Below are 18,610 nucleotides of genomic sequence, written 5' to 3'. Positions count from 1 at the left end.
CAATGGTGTGCAAAAGGACAACCGCCGCACATCACACAATTGAAATTCAAACAATATACAACTTGGAGCAGTTTATAGTCCAAGTTTGTTTATTTTGAATGAATTAACCCACAATCAAGTGTTGGTTTGGAATATAGTAAAGAGCAAAAACATCAATTGCTCCACGATATACAAATAGTTTACGTTAATTAAAGGAGTTGATCTGCCCTAATTTGACCGACATACTTCTTTGAAGCAGTACTTAAAAAGGCAAATGAGTTGCAAATTGAGTCTTGATTGAACTTGATTCCCACAGAGTGGAACACAGTTTGACTCTCATCCGACTGAACCACTTTTCCTAGCAAAACTACGAAGAGGGGGTTGTTGCAAGTTTTCATTATAAAACCTCATACCAATGTATCTTTGGGTATTCTCTATCTCATGATACCAAAATAAGTACAAAAAAGTCACAATGTTTAAGCTTTCTTGCACAACTTGGGAAATTCTGGTATTTACAAAAGTATATGCCAAATTGAATTCCAGCGAAAGTTTCTACAAAATATGAGAATTTTTACCGAACATGTATAATAGTTCAATATAGCTGATTTTAATGTTGTAACATTTGATTGAGCTCATGAAACCCACCCGTTCCTTGCTATGGTCGGTGCCCGGCTCTACCCCGGGTAAGGTGTCGGGGTTCAGTTGTATCAATAAAATGAATCTACGATTAGCTTGAGTCGTTTGGGGCGTAAACATGTGCATTAAATAATAAACAACAATATAATGACTTACGACAGGTTGAATTGTTTCCAATTGTACAAATCTTTATAGTTTTTTGGTTTGTTTTGTGACGTTTCTCGAAACCAAAGCTGCGATTGAGCTTTTACGTTGACCTGTTTTCCATTACTCTCTCTGATTTCTAATTAGTAAGATTAATATATAAGAAGGAGAAGAATTTAGTTCAGATGCCCCAGTTTCAGTGTTGAGAGGTCAACATGTTTGAATTCATTTAAAAAAACACACAATGAGGTGCTAATTAAATGCCAATTGAACTTGATTTCCATTGAGTATAGCACACGCATTGGTTGGTGATTGCAAACAATCAATGTGAAGCTCATCGCGGCATCAATATTGCAGAGTTTGTTTCCCAGAGGCGCTAAATCCAATAGCTACCTTGTGTCACATTTTTTCTGGTATATTTTAACATTTTAAAGTTTAAATAATATTTAACGGATTTTTTACCTGTTTTCAGCATCATTTATTGTCTCCTAAAAATTCTCCAATGCAGAGTTTAAAATGGTTGCCATCCATTGGATATACCTCCTTTTGTATAAAAAAAACTTAAATATATCTTTCATTTTCTTCTTCGCACGTGGGAGGTTAAAGGGATTTGTATTTTTTTTTAAAGATAACTACCAATTTGTTATAACTATTCTAGTGGTTCAATTTTATTAGATTGGCAACATTACTGCTACTCTAAGGAATATCTTCAAATAAATTTTACACAAAATTAACGTTAGCGCCTTCTGGAATCAAACTCTTCAATTGCTCTCATTATGTGCTAGACTAACATGTATCTTTTTAAAAAAGGTCGCAATATTACCCTCCTTCTGTATAATATTTATTTAAAATTTAACTATGTACTAATTTACTAATAATTAATTAGTGATTGACAAACGAATTACCCATACAGTGTATTGGTATGAATTATGTGCACGCGTTCCATAGCAAGCCGTTATCTTTTCAGATGCTTCGACGTGTTTGGTATAATGACTAAATCTACAAAATACCTGTCAAATGAGAAGACCTGATAAATCTCGTCAAGAATTACACTGACACTTTTCCAGATTTAGTTTCATATGAATTTACACTAAAATCCATATGTACAACTACGTTAAGTTGAATGTGGTGACAACCTAGCTAATTATAAAGAAATTCGCCTTTTTTCGTAAATATGCGGCACATAGGCCTACCCGAATGGTTTTTACATTATTCACATCCTGTTGGATTATTCTGTAGGTTCCGTTTGTAAAATTTAATGTATAGATGAGTATACCTCAATGTTTATCAACAAAAGCAAGGGACTGGTATATCTATATGCTTCAGCGAATTGCGTAAAACCACTACAATGTTCAATAACCTTATTGTGAGGGGGGGGTGTTTAAAACCACGCGGGCCCTGAACAAAATATTTGTTCCAATGAAGGATAGCATCTCCAGTTCTTGATCGCCAATGGTCAACAAAGAGCCAAATCTTACACATCATCATAGGATTTCGTCTGATGTCATATGATGTTGTTTTGAACTTACCCTTTAATGTAAAAATAATATAATATCACGTACCATGCAACAAAGTGGTCTTCAGTATAACCCATGGCATTTGATGCTGTACTTTAGAGGTGACAACAGCCAGCATCATATGATGTGACCCGTACGCCACAAAAAATGCACTCCAAAGAAGAAAATACTCAACTATTGAAGCAAAATAGATCCCTTGAGACGTATGTTTTGCATGTAAACTAATTCACAACAAAAATCTTTCCGTCGCCCTGTATGTTACTGCTGTTCAGGTATCCCATGCAAACAAAGCTTGTATTCTCATTACACGTCGTCATTGAATCACCCCTAAGGAGCTGTGCAATAATTATGAGCCCGGGGGGGGCAGGTGCGTAGCAAGAGCACCAGGGGCCCATGGACAAGGAGCAGTACGGGCCCTTTTAATCAGAGCGGGCTTTAACCTTATGGGCCCTCGGCCAGGCCAAACTTTTGAGGCCCTGTCACATGCCGAGGAAGGCATGTGCACTCAAGTCATTAGCGCTAACATATTGTATTCCAATGTATACTAGGACATTGCGCAAAGCACGTGAAAAATTCAATTTCAGACTATTTTTACCCCCAGAGCAACATGAATTTTGCGCGAAGCGGAATGTTTTTTACAATTTTGACCTATTTTGGGCAAAAACATGCTGTTAAAAGAAAGATGCATATGGCAATTTTGTCGCCCCCAAAGGGCCCTGGACCTGCGCCGCGCGCCCGTCTGACGCAATGGTAAATCCGGCCCTGCATGCTCTCCATTATCAAGCGTTATTTAATTTTCGCTTTTGTGCTCGGGGCCTCCGAACCCTCGGGGCCCATGGACTTAGTCCACCCTGTCCCCCCGCTTGCTACGCCCCTTGGGGGGGGGGGAGCAATAATTTTTTGGCGAGCCAAAGGGGAGGGCAAGCGATTTTTGGCACACATTCATGGGGCGCCTTTTAAATAAAACGCTCTAAAAAGCCCTAGGAAAACAGTATGGAAACGCTTAAATATGCAAAATTTGCTGCTCGCTAGGCTCAAAACATGTATCCAGACCATTTAATGTTTGTACATTGGGATCCCAAAAATTTGGCGGGCTGAGGGGGGGGGGGGGGCGATTTTTGGCGAGCCGTTTGGAAATCCCCGGGCTCATAATTATTGCACAGCCCCTAATGGTTTTTATCAACGCGTCATTGAAATACCCATAAATAAATAAATGTTTCATCAGGTAGTACATGACCAAGACTGGGTCATATCCACATAATGTGTTGCATAACCACAGGCAGTACATGACCCACACTGGGTCACACACACATAATTTGCCGACTGGGACAATGAATGTATCTTGTGCTGTTATGTAATATGTAGCATGTAGCACTGACCTTCTACTGAGACGTTTGGCCGTCACAATGACAGTCTCACCCCAGGAGCAGCTACATGCAGTATCTGAGTGAAGGAGTTATTGCCATCGATTTGGCTAAAAAAGCGTAAAAATATTACATTTTCTTTAAGGCGCCTGTAACCCAATACAACGTATTAGTATAGTATGCAAATAACTTGGGTCAATGCTACTGAGATAGAGGACTGGGTCGATGTCATTGTATCTGTCTTCTGGATATAATTTGTTGATTTGGGCTTATTATATTTGCTTTCTTTGATGATATTAATATATATACGTGAGTGCGTTTATGGGTATGTGTATGTGTGGGATGGTTGTATGTGAAGGTTTTTGGGTGTGAGGTATAGAATATAGTTGAAGCCAAACAGACGTTCATTTGATTTAACCGATGTTCACATAAAAGTTAATTAACCTTACATTTGCCGTCAGAAATCTCAATCTCTCAACTATCCCTTCTCTCAGCGCTTGGAGTGTTCGGTTGTACATTTGTATTTTGTATTACCATCAGTTGCCAAACGACTATACTAAATATTGCTGAATAAATGTCTGGATTTATAGAATCACTTGAATAAGCTGCACTGAAACGTCAAACACTAGTTGTTAGGGTTGGAAGTAGAACAAGTATTGCGTTTTATTGCTACATGTGTTTACTTGTCTATTGTCAGCGAAGCTTTGGAAACTCGTCTAGGTTAAAATAAGAGGTGCAATTTAAAGGACATTTAATACAGGATGTATCACAATAAAGTTTGCAGTTTGAAAATTACCACTAGATTAAAAAGTATGAGGTATTTGGTCAAACTAATTTAGTTGCTAGCTAAATCAAAATATTGTCCTCCCACAACTGTAAAATCACTGGCGTGTAAAATAAGCGTAAAATGCAGTCGCGCGAAGTCAATTAAAATAACATGGGTTTCACCACTTTCTTCACAGTAATTAAAAAATACGCCTTTCATTATTGTTTGACAATCGCGTGTTAATTTGAAGTACCCAGTGGACTATTGGTTGGGGTACTTGTATTTAGTGCATGTGGTCCCGGGTTCAATTCCCGGCGGTGGATATTTGCTGGGGCATTGACTTGGAAAAACTGTCTCAAATTAATTGGCAACCTTCGTAGATTAAATTCAGACTTCCGCTCTTCCAATGCTTTATTTAGAATTGGGTAAATGAATCATAAAAGCACCTCTTCCTTCGGAGGGGACGTTAAGCCGTCGGTCACATGTTAATAGATACATACATCACGCAGCCGGTTTAGAAAAGAGTAGGGTGTTAACACTTGACTGTGCCCAACCAATCCTGGTGTTCAAATGGACCCCATTGGAAAGAAAAAAATCAATATAGGCTTTCTTGCCACATATAGTTATGTCAAAAACCAATCAAATCAAATCGAAGTGGAATGACCCTTGAGGTCTCTTGAACTTACACCTCTGGATTTCTTCTTGTGGAGCTGTCTGAAATCAAAGGATTTCAAAAGTCATCACACAGGCTTGATGAACTTCAGGCTCCCATAATTGCACAAGTTAACATCCCAGGCACTATGTCTCTCACAAGACGTGTTGTGAATATCATGCTAAGGATGTCGAGGAGACCTGATATCTACATACAGAGGAGTGGTGGCCATGTGGAAGACCAAGATTGACAATTGAATATATGAATAAAAAAGCCACCCAAGTCCATACTTTGGCCAAATTAAGTTAAGCATGGGAAAGTGTTGCTATACAAAGGCCTGTCATATGTATGAAAGAACAACTCAAATTCATCCTCTGTGTCTATTGAATATGTGAAAAATAGCATGTATGAAAGAATCAACCCAAGTCCATGATTTGAGTCTTGTAACACATTGATTGAAATCCAGTATGTATAAAAGTCCACTTGTAACACATTCATTGCTGGAGAGTTACTTTTGAAAAAAAAAATGGGTTTAAATCAAGGAAACTGTGTGGTTATATTACATGGCAGATTGCTTATCAACATTATACATAACTGTGTGCTTTATTTTGTATTATCTTACTAGTGGTAATCTCTTAGTATATGATTCAAAAAACCACCCAAGTCCAGAATTCAAAATGAACCCCACGAAGTCCCTGAAATGCTAATCGTCATACCTAATACAGTTTAACCCGCCCATTTGCACGTACAACCTACCATATTGACCAGGTAAATCTAACTGAAGGAATTAAAATGATACACAGGTTTTTTCTCAAAATCACTTCCCATGGACTTGGGTGGGTTTTGGATTCATGTATTCAATTACTAAGAGGAAAGTGGTTAAACATGCGATGTTTATGTTGCTTTCAGTTAAATTGATTCCGTGCAACTGCATTTTTACTTGGCTCACAAAAGTAGTCACCGAGTCCTTATTAATGATCCGACGTCAGTGATTTTGCAGTTATGAGAGGACAAGATGTTCATTCAATTCTTAACTCTAGCATTTTGAATTTATATCTCATACTTTTTAATCTAGTGAAATTTTTCTGTATACTTTATTTTGATACACCAAGTATATATATGCATGTTCTTAATTTCGGTCGCTTCAGTAGTTTGTTTCTTTAAATATCATAATTTATAATAATAATAACTCAGGTTATTGCAGTTTTAAGCACACGTTCTGTTAACTAAATACATTTAAAAAAAATTAAATAAATAAATAAATAAATAAATGACAATAATAGCAAAATTAATGGTTTGTTCAAGGTCACCGTGTGAGAGGATAGCACTTGAAATGTGTTGGGATCTTCCTAAGCTTAAATTGCTTGGTGAGAGCAAATTAGCTTCGATAATTACCACAAACAGTAGACAGTAGCGAATGTCAATCTATTTACGCTCATTGAACTCAATATACGTCGTCACCTATGCATAGCAAGTGACGAGTTCATATGTGCTCCGACCAGGCACATTTAAAAGCAACACATTTCAAAAAGTACATACTTGAATAAGATAGCACTTGAAGTGAGCTGGGAGCTTCCGAAGCTTTAATAGTTTCGCTGTGTTTCTACATGACTGTATAGTATTAGCCTTATATGAGTTTGCAGTGCATGATCCATCGTTCACTGAACTTTGAATAAAAAAGGGCTCACATGTTAACTTGTACTCTAGAGAAAGTTTTAGTAGTAGGTTCTAATAAATATACGAAAAATAAGGTCGAAAACGCCCTAGAAATGTACGTTGTTGGCCCTTATTTACAAAAATTGACCAAATATTAAAATGTTACTTGAATTGCCAGTTAGGACTAACTAAAGGATTAGGATTAAGCTATGTTTAGATTTTTTTTTAATCAAAAAAAAAAAAAAAAAATAGTGCTGCATGTTTCTGGAAACACAAAGGTGATTGCCAACTACATACTTCAACTACTGCACACAATCATGTATAGCAACATCGCCGAAAAAGAAGGATGCGATAAACTGTTATTTGAACATTTATCCAATATCCCGTTGAATTCAGTGTAGAGGAGAGCTTTATGTAGTAGATAAAGGGTGAGAAACAGACCATTACCATAGATAATCGGTGTCTTGTTGAGGTATGGTGAGCATGTTAGTCGCTCTGAAGGTGTCATTCAATACACACAAGTATTGTTTACCATCTTCATTTAAATCTAATATGCATAAACTTTGCATAATAATTTATGCTGATCGTGTAAAATATATTAAACTTTGATGCATTTTAAGTTTGTTGAAATGTCCAAAAAGTCAAATAATGTGGCCAGTGTTTCTAAATATGAACATGTACTTGTTCAAAATGTATTGACCTGACCAAGATTATCTTGACCTGACCAAGATTATCTTGACCTGTCCAGATTATCTTGACCTGTCCACATTATCTTGACCTGTCCACATTACTTGATATAATCGACAGTTGACCAGACTTTGAACAAAAGAAATACAATAGATAATGGAACAAAAGAAGAGGGCTAGACGTATATTTAACGATATCATATTATTACTGATGTTTCAAATGGATAACAAATCATGTATATAAATGTTCAGAAAAGTCTGGAACATTGTTTTTTACTACTTTGTTACGTTTGTAACTCGCGCGTTCTATTCTGTTTCCATAGCAAATGTCACATTTTTAAAAAGCTTTTTGACATTTTTACCCCAAATTGTCACATCTCTTCCCGTTTTTTCATCTTTTTAGTAAACAGAAAGTGAAAAAGACGTGCACATTTCTGTTGTTAAAGTAGGGCATACATACGACTGGTGCTTACATGATTCATATAATTGACAGCAGACGCTAACGGGATCCTACTGTATAAACTGAGGTGTTTTATTAATAGCATCAGTTCGTTTCGTACAGATGAAATAGAGCATATAAATCCAAGCTCAATTTGCCGTAAGGTGATTTAAAAAAATCTCACCGACACTTTGGATTGCCAGAAAATGCGTTCTGTACATTATTAACACATCTATCTTGAAAGGAACAGCTCATTTATCCTTTTTAACATATAACGGCTTCGGTGTAGGAATATGCCCTTTATATTCCACCAAATGGGAAGAGGAAACCGGGACGGCCGTGCACACTGTACTTACAGTATGTTCAGCACCTCCTGGGAGATACTGAAGGGATGCTGCAGCCAAACAAATTTGTTTCGCTTGCCCAAAATCGCAATAGTTGGAGGAAACTTGTAGTCGCCTACTCCGCAGCCGACTGATGATGATGATCGGTGTAGCAAACTTTATTGCCTGACTTGATATGGAATAGCTGTACGCAGGACGATATTTTAGATAACCTACCCAAACGGCCATACAATGTTGTTGAGAAATAAAATAGTATAATTTTGACAATTAACTAATCAAGTGTAAAAATCACACCTAATTTTTAATCCATTCTATGAGTTAAACATAATGATAATAGACGCCTAAAACTCAGTGCCTGTTTCTTTAGATGAAATGGATTAAAAATAAGTTATTTCATACAATTCTTTTTTAACATGTTTGATTCTGGCATTAAACATTCAGTGTATCCAAAGGTACGATGTGTAAGGAACACTCGGTATCCAGAGACGGTGCCAGAGTACATGTGTATACTTCTGATAAAACAATATAATAATAAATACTGATTTAATTGGTAACATCTGAATTAAAATAGAGTAAATTCTGATTTCCGCTCGCCCTATGTTGAGTTAGATTGTAGAAAAAATAAACAACAATGATGTAAGACATGTTAATATCATGTGATAATTCTAAGCCAATTTGTAGACAATATCCAATGCATATGAAATTTAATAGCTCATTTAATTTACCTTGATATGATCATAGTAACGTCAGAACCATAATACCCCCAATCGATCCATTAAAATATGTCACCTGAATATTTCCCAGTTAAGTTTTTTTAACCAGTCCGGTCAGATTGACTGCCTAGGAAACAGGTATCGCTTTTGTAACTTTTCCTATAAGCCCTACATCGCGATTTTGTTCTAATTTTGATCTAATTTGACAATTTGCAATAGCAAAATAATCTAAATAACAATATTTTTCGAACGGTTTTTTAATGTCATTTAACTGTGCAAATCAACTGAATTTTAATTAAAATTGATGACAAACATACCACTGATTGTATATCCATGATAATATTATAACATTTTACTTCTTTGCTATAAACCAAAAAAGAAAGGTCTATTTATAAACAGCCAGTTTAGTGCAACTTAAAACACACGTGGAGGTACTTCACCCTTACGGAAATGTCGGAGAATGATTAGTAGTGTAAGCTACCATATTAGTCAACGCAAAGCCCGTTTGTCGTTAATGTAAATGGAAGGTGAACGTTAAACGGGAAAGCATAAACAATATATCATTTAATCCCTGGGCATGAAGTGGCTTGTCTATTACTTTTATCAATGGTCTACACGAAAGAGCAATTAGTTTCGATAATAACCACAAACAGTTGACAGTAGCGAATGTCAATCTATTTACGCTCATCAAACTCAATATAAGTCGTCTCCAATGCATAGCAGAGAGAGTGACATAACAAGTGACGAGTTCATGTGTGCTCTGTCCAAGAATCTTTATTAGTAACACGTTTCAAAAAAGTACATCTTCGCACACGTCAGGATTGGCGTTTGTTTTTGTAAAAGATCAGTTCTGACGAAGTGAAGACCCTCACTGACAAAATTCCACAGCATATTCGTGGAACACTTTCATTTCTTTTAACTGGTAATATTAATATGCTGAGGGAAATAAGTTTACTTATTTCAATTACAATTTGACAACTTCTAAGCTGTATCTTTTGCAATATACATTTAGTTGAGGAATGTCATCGGGTTTCAGTCTATTACCAAAGTTAACAGGTACGCCTTAAGATACCCACCAATCTAAACCGCAATATGTAGGGCACATTATACGAATGTGTCTAGATAACTCATAGAAGTGACAGTTGACAGTAAAGAAGAAGCAGAATACTGTTTATACTGCTATGTTGCTGATGTAAATACCTCAAATTTCGAACGACTTCTTTCTGTGTAGGCCTACATGTCATTTACAGTTGCAGTCTTGTATTGGCTATGACAACACCTACGTTTATATCAAATGTCGATCAAATAGTTAATATACAAATCAAAGCTTACGAAATTTGATGAGGGCAATTTGTTACAAAATTATGCCCTATATACGTAATATTTGTCAACTAACATGTCTCGATCATTAGATTGATGACCTTGCTGTAATCATAGTAACGTCAGTTTTGTCATGCTTGCAATCTACATTTAACAAAATGTTCGATTGTCTTGTTGTTTAATTGACCATATTCCAAATGAGCATTTGTTAATGTAATCAGCCGTGAAATTCACAAAGTTCAGTACATACTACATTTAATTTATTTTCACAATCGTTTCCAAATACGTTTAGCAGGTAGAGTGTAAAATAAGATGGCCGGAAATGGTTTTGTTAATATTTACATTGTTTGGTTTAGTGTTTGTGTATTGTTAATAAGTATGTCACAAAAATAGCCTTCCTAGACTAAACATATCCATATTTATAAGGAAATATAGCTTAATGTGACCGCCATTTATATTCCTATATTACTTATTTACTTATAAAAGTTCTACCCAAATATTTACCCAAAACGTTATTTTAAAAAGCGTAAGAAGTCGCCAAAGTTGAAAAATGCTTTACTATCTGTCTTTTCACCATTTGTATACCTGCTACTATTTAGGGAACTTATTCAACAATGAACAAAAACGGGTCGATTAATTTAAACATCAGTCTAGTTGATTACCTCACTCTCATAATGGCCATCTGTGACCTAATCTGATATACTCAGGCCAAAGTCGGAAATGTTGAAAATGAGTTACTACCTTTTGCAAGCTTGATCAGTACCTACACTTACTGTTTTACGTGAGAATTTGATATGTCCATATTCTTATGTTTTTTTTATTGTTTTTCTCCTCTCTTTCATTATTGCCGACTTTAGCCCGATTGGATTAGATGTGGTCACATTTATTATCAGTCTAATCAATTTAGTATTCACTAATAAAAAGTTGTATTCAAAATTGACATCCGCTTATGCATTTAGGAAAGTTTTTTTAGGAGCACTTTAGACCATATTCATGCGTCCGTCAGTGTATATGAAGACCTGAGCGCAAGAAGACCGTAAGTCCATATTTGGAATTTTGATCGTTTAAACTTTTTAAAATAAGATAAATTGGAAACCAAAAAAGACTTCTCAGGTACATGGGTATAGGCAAGAAGAATCATTCTGTATATCAACCATGTAATATTGATCGATATTGATCGATTTAGCATTTTTGGACTTACGGTCTTCTTGCGCTCGGATTGAAACAAAAACTTATAACTCAACGCTGAATGCAGATGTTGGAAATATTTAAACATATTGGTAATCTATGTGCAAAGACGAGCAATTTGACACCTTGTTTGTTGAATTTGAAGGTTGTTTTAAAATTTGACCTCAGCTGACCTTTAACCGGAAGTAATCCTCTAACTCATTTACCGAGCTCAAAATGTATGATCAATTATATATTGTCGCAATTGTTGTGATAAGACGAGTAATTTGACATGTCTCTATGAAGAAGAGGCCAAATGTCATTATCCAATAACTTTAAAACCACTTGTAACTCAATTTCGTCAAAAGTGGACTTACAGTCTTCTTGCGCTCAGGTCTTCATATGCACGTGAATAAATTGTGTTTTTAAAATGGATATAAAGCTGTTTGGTGTGGACATTGCGAAAGAACACTGCGGGAAAAACCCACCGAATCCAAAATAAATGTATGCATAGTTATATCCAATGAAAAAGTTATCATAGGCCTTATACAAGAGTGCTCAATACTAACATTACTGTCAGTAGAGCTAATTATAAAATAAGTTTAATTAACACATCATGTCCACTACTCCGAGTTTCATGCTACAAGCATGTAGCAATCATCAGGTGGAATGATATGACAGTGATCACACAGTCTTATTTTTTCTTAGCACGGTTGGCTGGTTTGTATCCATGGCGACATTTAGATACTAGCTCATATCTTTTATTGAGGGCACTTGCATAGTTATATCTTTTACAATGTAACGTTCCTTATTGGGACCAACTTTAAAATAATGAAAAGACTAGAGGAAATCATTTTTCAACTTCATTGCCACTGTCACGTTTTGAAACTTTTTTGGGGTAGATATATCAAGCGCACAATTAAATGTTTTGAGTATCGATGTGAACTATCTCAGAATATATAATAACTGTTAACATACCGGGCCCTGAAAGGGATTCCTCAGAAATATTTACACGTACATTATGTGTAATGTTTTGTCAAGGAACAGCTTCTGCAACACACAGGACACGTCCATACATATCTACAAAACAATTATTCAATACATGTCCTGCATTCATGTTTAATGGAATACGTTTACTGAGCTATCAAAAACACTTGCGGTAATGTTTGATATCAAGAGTGATCGAGTGTATCGAAGCGATAATAGTACAGACGACTGTTCCAATTGTTAATGTAGTGAAATGAGTTTCTTGTCGCTTATAACTTTTCATTCAACACGAACCGATTAGTTTGACATTGATATTGATTATAATTAAATTATTGATTGCGTTGTGAATAATTTCTACTTAGCTGTATTTGAAAGCTATCCATTTAACACGACAATCCGTCGGCTGTATTCCATAGTGGCGTATAGTGATTGTTGGTCATTTTTTATGAAAATTTGAAAATTGGCACATATGTTTTTAATGATGTTCTCTTTCATTTTTCTAAGTCTCATCAGTCATAATTAGCTGATTAATTAGTAATTAATTAATTAAATGTGGCGTATAGTTACAAAGTGACCTTTTTTTTTATTCCATAGTGGCGTACCGACCATACGCCACTTTGTGTATACACATTTTATAATTAAGAAATATCGGCAAAAATGAAAAACTTTGCGCAACTTTGTATGTCATAGTGGCGTACACCTCGCTACATGTCATAGTGACGTATAGTGACCTATACGCCACTATGGAATGAAGACGACGAAAAGTAACGCCATAGGGATTACACGGCGATCGAGGTGGCGTAAGGTTAACATTGGGTGAGGGTATTGCGTTTTACGTGTTTTCCATAGTGACGTATAGTTTTATACTTATTGTTGTCAGTTTGCCAACAATATTATGTATTTACTTACTTTGAAAAATATATAGAAATAAACTCTATTTAGTTAACTACCGAAATTTCATATCATTTACAAAATATGATGAATGTCTGATTTACACAACTCGATTTTAAATTGGTATTTCTTCAAACCCGATTTTGTCGAAATGTTGTTTGTTCGCGATGCCTCACTATACGCCACTATGGAATACAGCCGACGAATCGTACTGCGAGTAACATGTTAATGGAGTAACAATAAAAGTACTTTTACTTAGTTATGTCATATTTATGCAATAACATGTTCTTGGCTTTGATACTTTTTGGCTTTACCTCACACTCTAAAAACCGCTATCATTATCGTGTTTAATTGTTATTACTTTACACTTAAAACTGTAGAATGCGTTGCATATGATTTTACAGCTTAATAAAAGTTTATTTATTAACATTCTTTGAACACTTTAACGTGTTGTTACATTTACCTCAATGAAACTGTTAACTCTGGGCAACGCCTCTCATACTTCTTCGTGTAAAGCAATACAAAATGTACTCGTTGAAATTTTGAGTAAGTATTTGTATTCGTGTTTTTAAAGTATACTTTATTTAACATGGGCACTATTTCGTGATTGCGTTTAAAGAAGAAGAACGACAAACGTCACACTTTAAAATGTCTACTACCGTAGAACGTGTGCAAATACACACAAAATAAATAAACACAAAGAGTCCCAGGTGAGTGCGTCAGATGTCAACCTTCCGTCATGTCCGTGTATTTGCACGATCTGGAGAGTCGTATTCAACAAGTTAAAGGAATTCTGATAACTTATAAACGTTTCATATAAAGCCAAGATGGCAAATCCAGGGCGCAATGTACTACCAGTGTAACAATGTAAACATGTACTATTTAAGACCTGCGAAGAATAAACAAAAATACGCCCCTGGTAAAATACAAGCGCTTAACGTTCTTACTGTGAACAATTAAATGTTATATCCCATTTGCAATAAAGTACAAGGAAGAATAACTAAACTAGCCTAAAACAAAGTAGCCTATTACACAAGAATTTTGAGCCCAGCGGTAATTTTATACCCTAATAGCTGCAAGCAGTTTGTTACGTTCTCTGTTGTATTCGGAAACGAAACCTCAATTGCCAGATTTACATAATCAATCACTTGACAGAATAGCGCACATTATAATGTTATATACGTTCGATCTTCAGTGTACTTTTTGAATACTATATTCTGCAAACTCAAAAGGCATATTTACCTCGACCTCATTAATTATTGATTTCATTAACCCACTGGCAAATTTCTACAAATTAAATACCCAATAAATAATGCATCATGTTCCACTTTTATTTGTGCCTTGAATTTGAGTCACACTTTGCAATATTAGACGCTTTCAACCTTCTAACTGGGGTCAATTCTGCCTAATATTCTAGAAATATCTAATGTACTCAGTTGAATACGGACTTGTTACTGCAGATTCTTTAACACATAAAGACAATACATCGAAGTTATATCATTAAAGGCGCATTTAATACAAGTTCGCATCATTCAATACGTATTTTAGAAGAATTTTATAGTTCAACTGAAATATTATTTGTTGTTCAGTAATATTCAGTTATTAAACTTTCTTCCCAAATAAGTGCAAGAACAACACCATATATTACAAACAGTAGAGTAATATTTGACACTAATATAGTGGAAGTACCCAACAGAAGGAACATTTCTTTTCCAAAGAGTATGTACAACAATTATTTGTATGACACGAATGAAAATAAATAGCCTCAAATGATGTACACCTTTATGAAAAGGTGACATGATGTAAAACAAAACAAGTGAAAACAGCCGAAAGACTTGTTTTGTTTTTTATGGTTCGGTTGGGATTTTCAGTATGTGTTCATCAACGCAAATTATATTAATGTATTGTAAAAATGAAATGGCATTTCTTTATTTAGGTCATGGGTATTAACAATACATTTTAAGGACTATATGGGCTGAGAATGGATCCTTGTGGAAGCCAAATGATTAAAGTCACTCTAAAAGCTCGTAACTCTTTGGTTTGGTAATCTTGAACCTGCAAATAGAAAAGCAATCATTTGGAATATCTATACGAATACCATAAAATATATTTTCTCTCAATAACTGTCGAAGAAAATATTACATTTTATGTTTAATTTTAATATAACATCTAATGTGTTTTTTCTGCTTTCTCTATTGATACAGGTTATATTGTTCCATTTCTGGAAAACGTCACTTCCCAAGCTTCGATACTGACGCTAATGGCCATTGCAGTTGAACGATACTATGTCATCTGGCGACCCTTGGAAGTCAGCTACACCTGTACTCCCAAACGTACATTTATGGTATGCCTTCTAGTGTGGCTCCTAGCTTCACTTTGTAGTATACCGCCTGTGATTATGGTAGCGTATTCATCATGTGAGCATTGGGATGGTCGTATTGGACATACATGCATAACGTATATTACTAGTGCTCTAGGTAAAAGTTACGTAATCGGAACTACCATTGTATTTTTCTTCCTTCCGTGCTTCTTTCTGACAATCGTATACGCATTGTTTGCAAATACGCTGAGAAAACATGATGCGTATATGAATGCTATCAAAGATAAGGAGACGTCCACTCGTTTATCGGACAACAATAGGATTGAGTTATCACCTGTTAAGAGTTGTAATTTTAAAAATAACAGATATGTGAAATGTGCTACGACTCCAAACGATGAACGTAAAGCAGAGAAAGATCGACTTTGTGGTGGGGAAGCGTATAAGAGATCACCAGCCGTGAACCACGGGGACGCCTTTACGGCTTCCAGCCGTCAAACTCATCGTCGTGTTATATATATGTTAGGTAGTGTCGTCATCGTTTTCTTCATCTGTTGGCTACCTATTCGGGTCATGATATTGTGGCAGATATTTGCTTCCAGCGAGGCTTTCAATAGAGTAGGATTCAATACAGTAATGGTCATTATTATTTGTAACAGGATTATGTTATATATCAATTCATCGATTAATCCACTGTTATATAATTTAATCTCAACTAAATTTCGCGACGCGTTTAAAGATGCGTTGAGTTGTCGAAAAACAAACAGGGGCGGTTTGAGTAGAAAAATAGGATCATTCAAATCTTACGCAAGTAATTCAAGTTTTCGCCACACAAGAACAACAGATTTTAATAGCTGATGCCAGATGTTATAGTTACCCAGCAAACACACAACGTTTACACGAAACGTTTAAATGTCGGGTTAAAGAAATGGTGTAAAAACGTTTTAATAACATTCATGAACTATGTTTATAACGTGATGCAAAATATTATCTCGGTGTTGACAAGGATTTACCCAAAACAGTGTATGATAACGTTGTAAAAACGTATCCATGACATTTATTTAAACATTTAAGTGTTATTAAAACTTTTTTAATAAACGTTTTAAGACTATTTTTGTGTTTGCTGGGTAATATTAAATATTGTGTAATACTTCTTCTACGATTGTCATCATTCGTTTTTCTACTGACATCCCATCACCCAATTTTCATCGTAATTTTATAAAGTAATGAGACCCAAGGAATATACAAAATTATTCTCTGATTTGACGTGCTGTTGCTTTAGTCGTGGAAGTGACAGGAAGTCGTGTTATTTGAAACTATTGTCGGTATGCTGGCATATCTACAACGTGTTTATACGGCCTGCGAATATTATGGGATTGTATTCTGTGACATTCTCTGCGATACAAGTTACGTTTCACTGGTCTCACTGTATAATGCTCTCATCTGGAAGAGGAATTTCCGGCAAAATCCGTTTTAAAACTATGGTGGATATCTAATTTGTGTGTGTGGGGGGGTGTGCGTTGGGGTGTGCTAGGGGGGTGTGGTTAAGGCCCCGGCGTGAGCAATTTGCGCATCAGTCGATATAATCCGGCAAAGAATCAACGCACTCAAGGACACTAATTTGTAAAGGGTATTGTCGTCAAGTGTTATAAGCCGGTTGCGAGAAATGCAGGAGTTGGGCCGATCAAGCCGATGAACGGGTGACTGAACATGGCTTTTCATTGAGTAGACACACCTTTTGTTATTTGTTATATTTCAGTATATGTGCATCGGTGTGGGTCTGCGGCTTAGGTTCCGGGCACGCCGAAGTGTTAATCGGCGAGATTGAGCACCCAGGCCTAATACCACCATACAATATGACATACATTAACATACATTATTTACCTGGGTATTTTAAACTCTTGATCACACACACACACCCCCACACCCACCTAGTTTACCTAATATTCAGCTGTTGTTACTTCATCCTTCATCTACTGAATAGCCCGATCTCGCACTGTTGATGTGCCACGTAATGATCGGGTCAAATGCATTTGGTAACTGGTAGCACCATTTGATGTTTAGCTGGGCCTTGATGTCGATAGATTTCCTAACTCTCAAAATATTGGGGCTTCCTATCTAAGATTTGGACCTTGTCCAAGTCAACGTGATGACTGTGTGGTTATTGGGTGTATTTGTTCAATAATTCTGAATGTTCAATCTCTTGGTTGTATAATGCTTGACATGTTCAAATTGTATATGGAATTACCGATATAGACGACAATTCCTACTATATTTTTCCATGAAGAATGCTGTGAATAAAGCATGGTTATATACATCCTGCTCAAGAACAAAGTGACACGATCTGTTCCATGTGGCCAAAGGAGGCATTTTGGACAATTGGGTTACTTTTAAGTAAAAGTATTACCATATACAAACATTTGGCTATCATATACTGACAACATCACAGGTCTAGCATACTTTTGTTATAAGCATAAGTTTTGTTATGCATATTTTCTTATGCATGTTATTGGCTTTTGTTACTCCATATTTTTGCCTATGTCTTAGTTTCAAATGTGCCTTATTTGGCCCCATGGATTAGATCGTGTCACATATAAACACAATGGGGAACGATTGCTCGCTGCAAGAGGTGTGTGTGTGTTGTATACCCCGAATTAATTAATTTCATTAATTTGTGTATCTAGCTTTAATCATCGCTTTCAAGGCATCCGACTAGAGTAAGTGAACGTTCGTGGGTTCGAATCCCATATCGGTGCATTTCCTTGCTTTTTCAGCTGGGTTGTGCACCGGCCTGGATTTCGTTTATATGCCCATAAATTATAACACTTTGTTCACTATTTACTAATGTGATTAATGTTGGGTTAATCCTTATGCTACCCAGTCTCCCCACTAAAATTGGGTAAACTAGTGCACTTTAAACGAGTCTTAAGCTATGCCATTAGATTGATGTAGGTTAGAGTCCATGTATAAAGCTATTATTAAACACTTTACAGAGGGTAGCACCACATCTGATACATCAGAGGAATGCGAAT

General features: G+C 35.9%; 1 protein-coding gene across 1 annotated transcript in view; it reads left to right on the top strand.

Moving 5' to 3' along the window:
• The window catches only part of LOC140162314 (cholecystokinin receptor-like), a 112,505-nt gene extending 95,913 nt beyond the window's left edge, over positions 1-16,592 (top strand). The window contains exon 2 of the mRNA XM_072185548.1: positions 15,466-16,592. Coding sequence (XP_072041649.1) covers positions 15,466-16,436 — 971 coding nt within the window. The 3' untranslated portion in view covers positions 16,437-16,592. The remainder of the gene's footprint in view (positions 1-15,465) is intronic.
• The last annotated feature ends 2,018 nt before the right edge of the window (positions 16,593-18,610 follow it).

Source organism: Amphiura filiformis, chromosome 10, assembly GCF_039555335.1.
Source record: "Amphiura filiformis chromosome 10, Afil_fr2py, whole genome shotgun sequence".
In the NCBI taxonomy this organism is placed as follows: Eukaryota; Metazoa; Echinodermata; class Ophiuroidea; order Amphilepidida; family Amphiuridae; genus Amphiura; species Amphiura filiformis.
This window is presented reverse-complemented; position numbering and strand designations above follow the sequence as displayed.